This window comes from Acyrthosiphon pisum, unplaced genomic scaffold (assembly GCF_005508785.2).
Source record: "Acyrthosiphon pisum isolate AL4f unplaced genomic scaffold, pea_aphid_22Mar2018_4r6ur Scaffold_1921;HRSCAF=2429, whole genome shotgun sequence".
In the NCBI taxonomy this organism is placed as follows: domain Eukaryota; kingdom Metazoa; phylum Arthropoda; class Insecta; order Hemiptera; family Aphididae; genus Acyrthosiphon; species Acyrthosiphon pisum.
The window spans coordinates 3,029-4,319 of NW_021768449.1; the positions used below are offsets into that span (position 1 = coordinate 3,029).

General features: G+C 31.5%; 1 protein-coding gene across 1 annotated transcript; it reads left to right on the forward strand.

The window, feature by feature from the left end:
- Positions 1-459: 459 nt before the first annotated feature.
- On the forward strand, positions 460-955 carry LOC115034648 (52 kDa repressor of the inhibitor of the protein kinase-like; the record flags this gene model as incomplete). Its single annotated transcript, XM_029491954.1, has 2 exons — positions 460-781; positions 842-955. Coding segments are annotated over 2 exons (436 nt in total), but the record flags the coding sequence as incomplete, so codon positions are not given.
- Between the last annotated feature and the right edge of the window lie 336 nt (positions 956-1,291).

Genomic DNA, 1,291 nt, shown 5'->3' on the forward strand with positions numbered 1-1,291 from the left:
TAGTGAGTACCGTGCAGTCATAGGGCGGTGCGACCGACCTGCAGTCGATAATAAACTATTTGTTTCCCATTACGTAAACGATATATCATATATTATTTATAAATATTATTTCCAAAAAAATATATTATAAACAGTAATCGGGTATCATTCTAAAATGCATGATATTTTACTTGTTGTGCTAACGTGTTTAATCGTACGGATTAATCTATAATAATAATAATAATAAAAAAAAAGCATAAATATTACAAAAAAATCGTAGTCATATATTTTACTTTCGTACGCCCCAAAAAGTTCGTAACCCCTAGACACCAGTGGCGTATTTACGGGGGGTGATATGGGTGATATATTACCCCCCAGAGCCTTTTTTAGGATTTATTTAATACATAATAATATATACATTGTAATAGGTATACTGTTTTACCTTGTTATTCATGACATTCTTAAATACATTTTTTTAAGATTTGAATGTATCTTTGGTAGTTCAAAACTTACTACTGAAGATATTGACCAATTCAATCAACTTATTGAGTTTTATTCTCCTGTTATTGATACATTAGTGGCATTGACAGAATTAAAAATGTTTAGGAACAAACTTGCAAGCCAAAATATAACACTGAAATCAGAATTTGATGCTTTGTTAAAATGCAATGAAGATTTATATCCTAATATTCATTTTTTATTTATAATTTTATGCACCTTGTCACTTTCTACAGCTTGTCCGGAACGGTCATTTTCAAGTTTAAAAAGGATTAAATCATATCTATGCAACACAATATCTGAAGTAATACTGAAATAATATATTAACCTATGCATTTTGTAATGTTTTATTTTTTCAATTTAGAAGAGGCTAAATGGTTTAGCAATGTTAAGCATTCATCGCGATATTGACGTTAATGTAGACGAAGTGTTGAATGAAATGTCTCAAAAACCAAGACGAATAAATATTATTTTGTGATTTTTTTATGAAAATAAATGTATAATATTATAAATGTTGGTGTAGTTTTGAGTAACATCATGGTGACATGACTAGCATGGCCTATATAGTGTACTTTACCGAAAGGTAAGATAACATAATGTGATCCTAGATATTTGTCCCCCGCCTCGGTCTGCCCCCAATGTGCTAAATAATTTTGGTCATATCACCCCCTAGAAAAAAATCCTATATACGCCACTGCTAGACACAGTGTCTATAGTGCCTATATGCGCGCTAATACGGCCCTGTCTGATCGAAGCGATGTATGTTGAAGTCGAACAAAATAGTAATGATGAATCGAGCTGCTCTGTGTTTGTC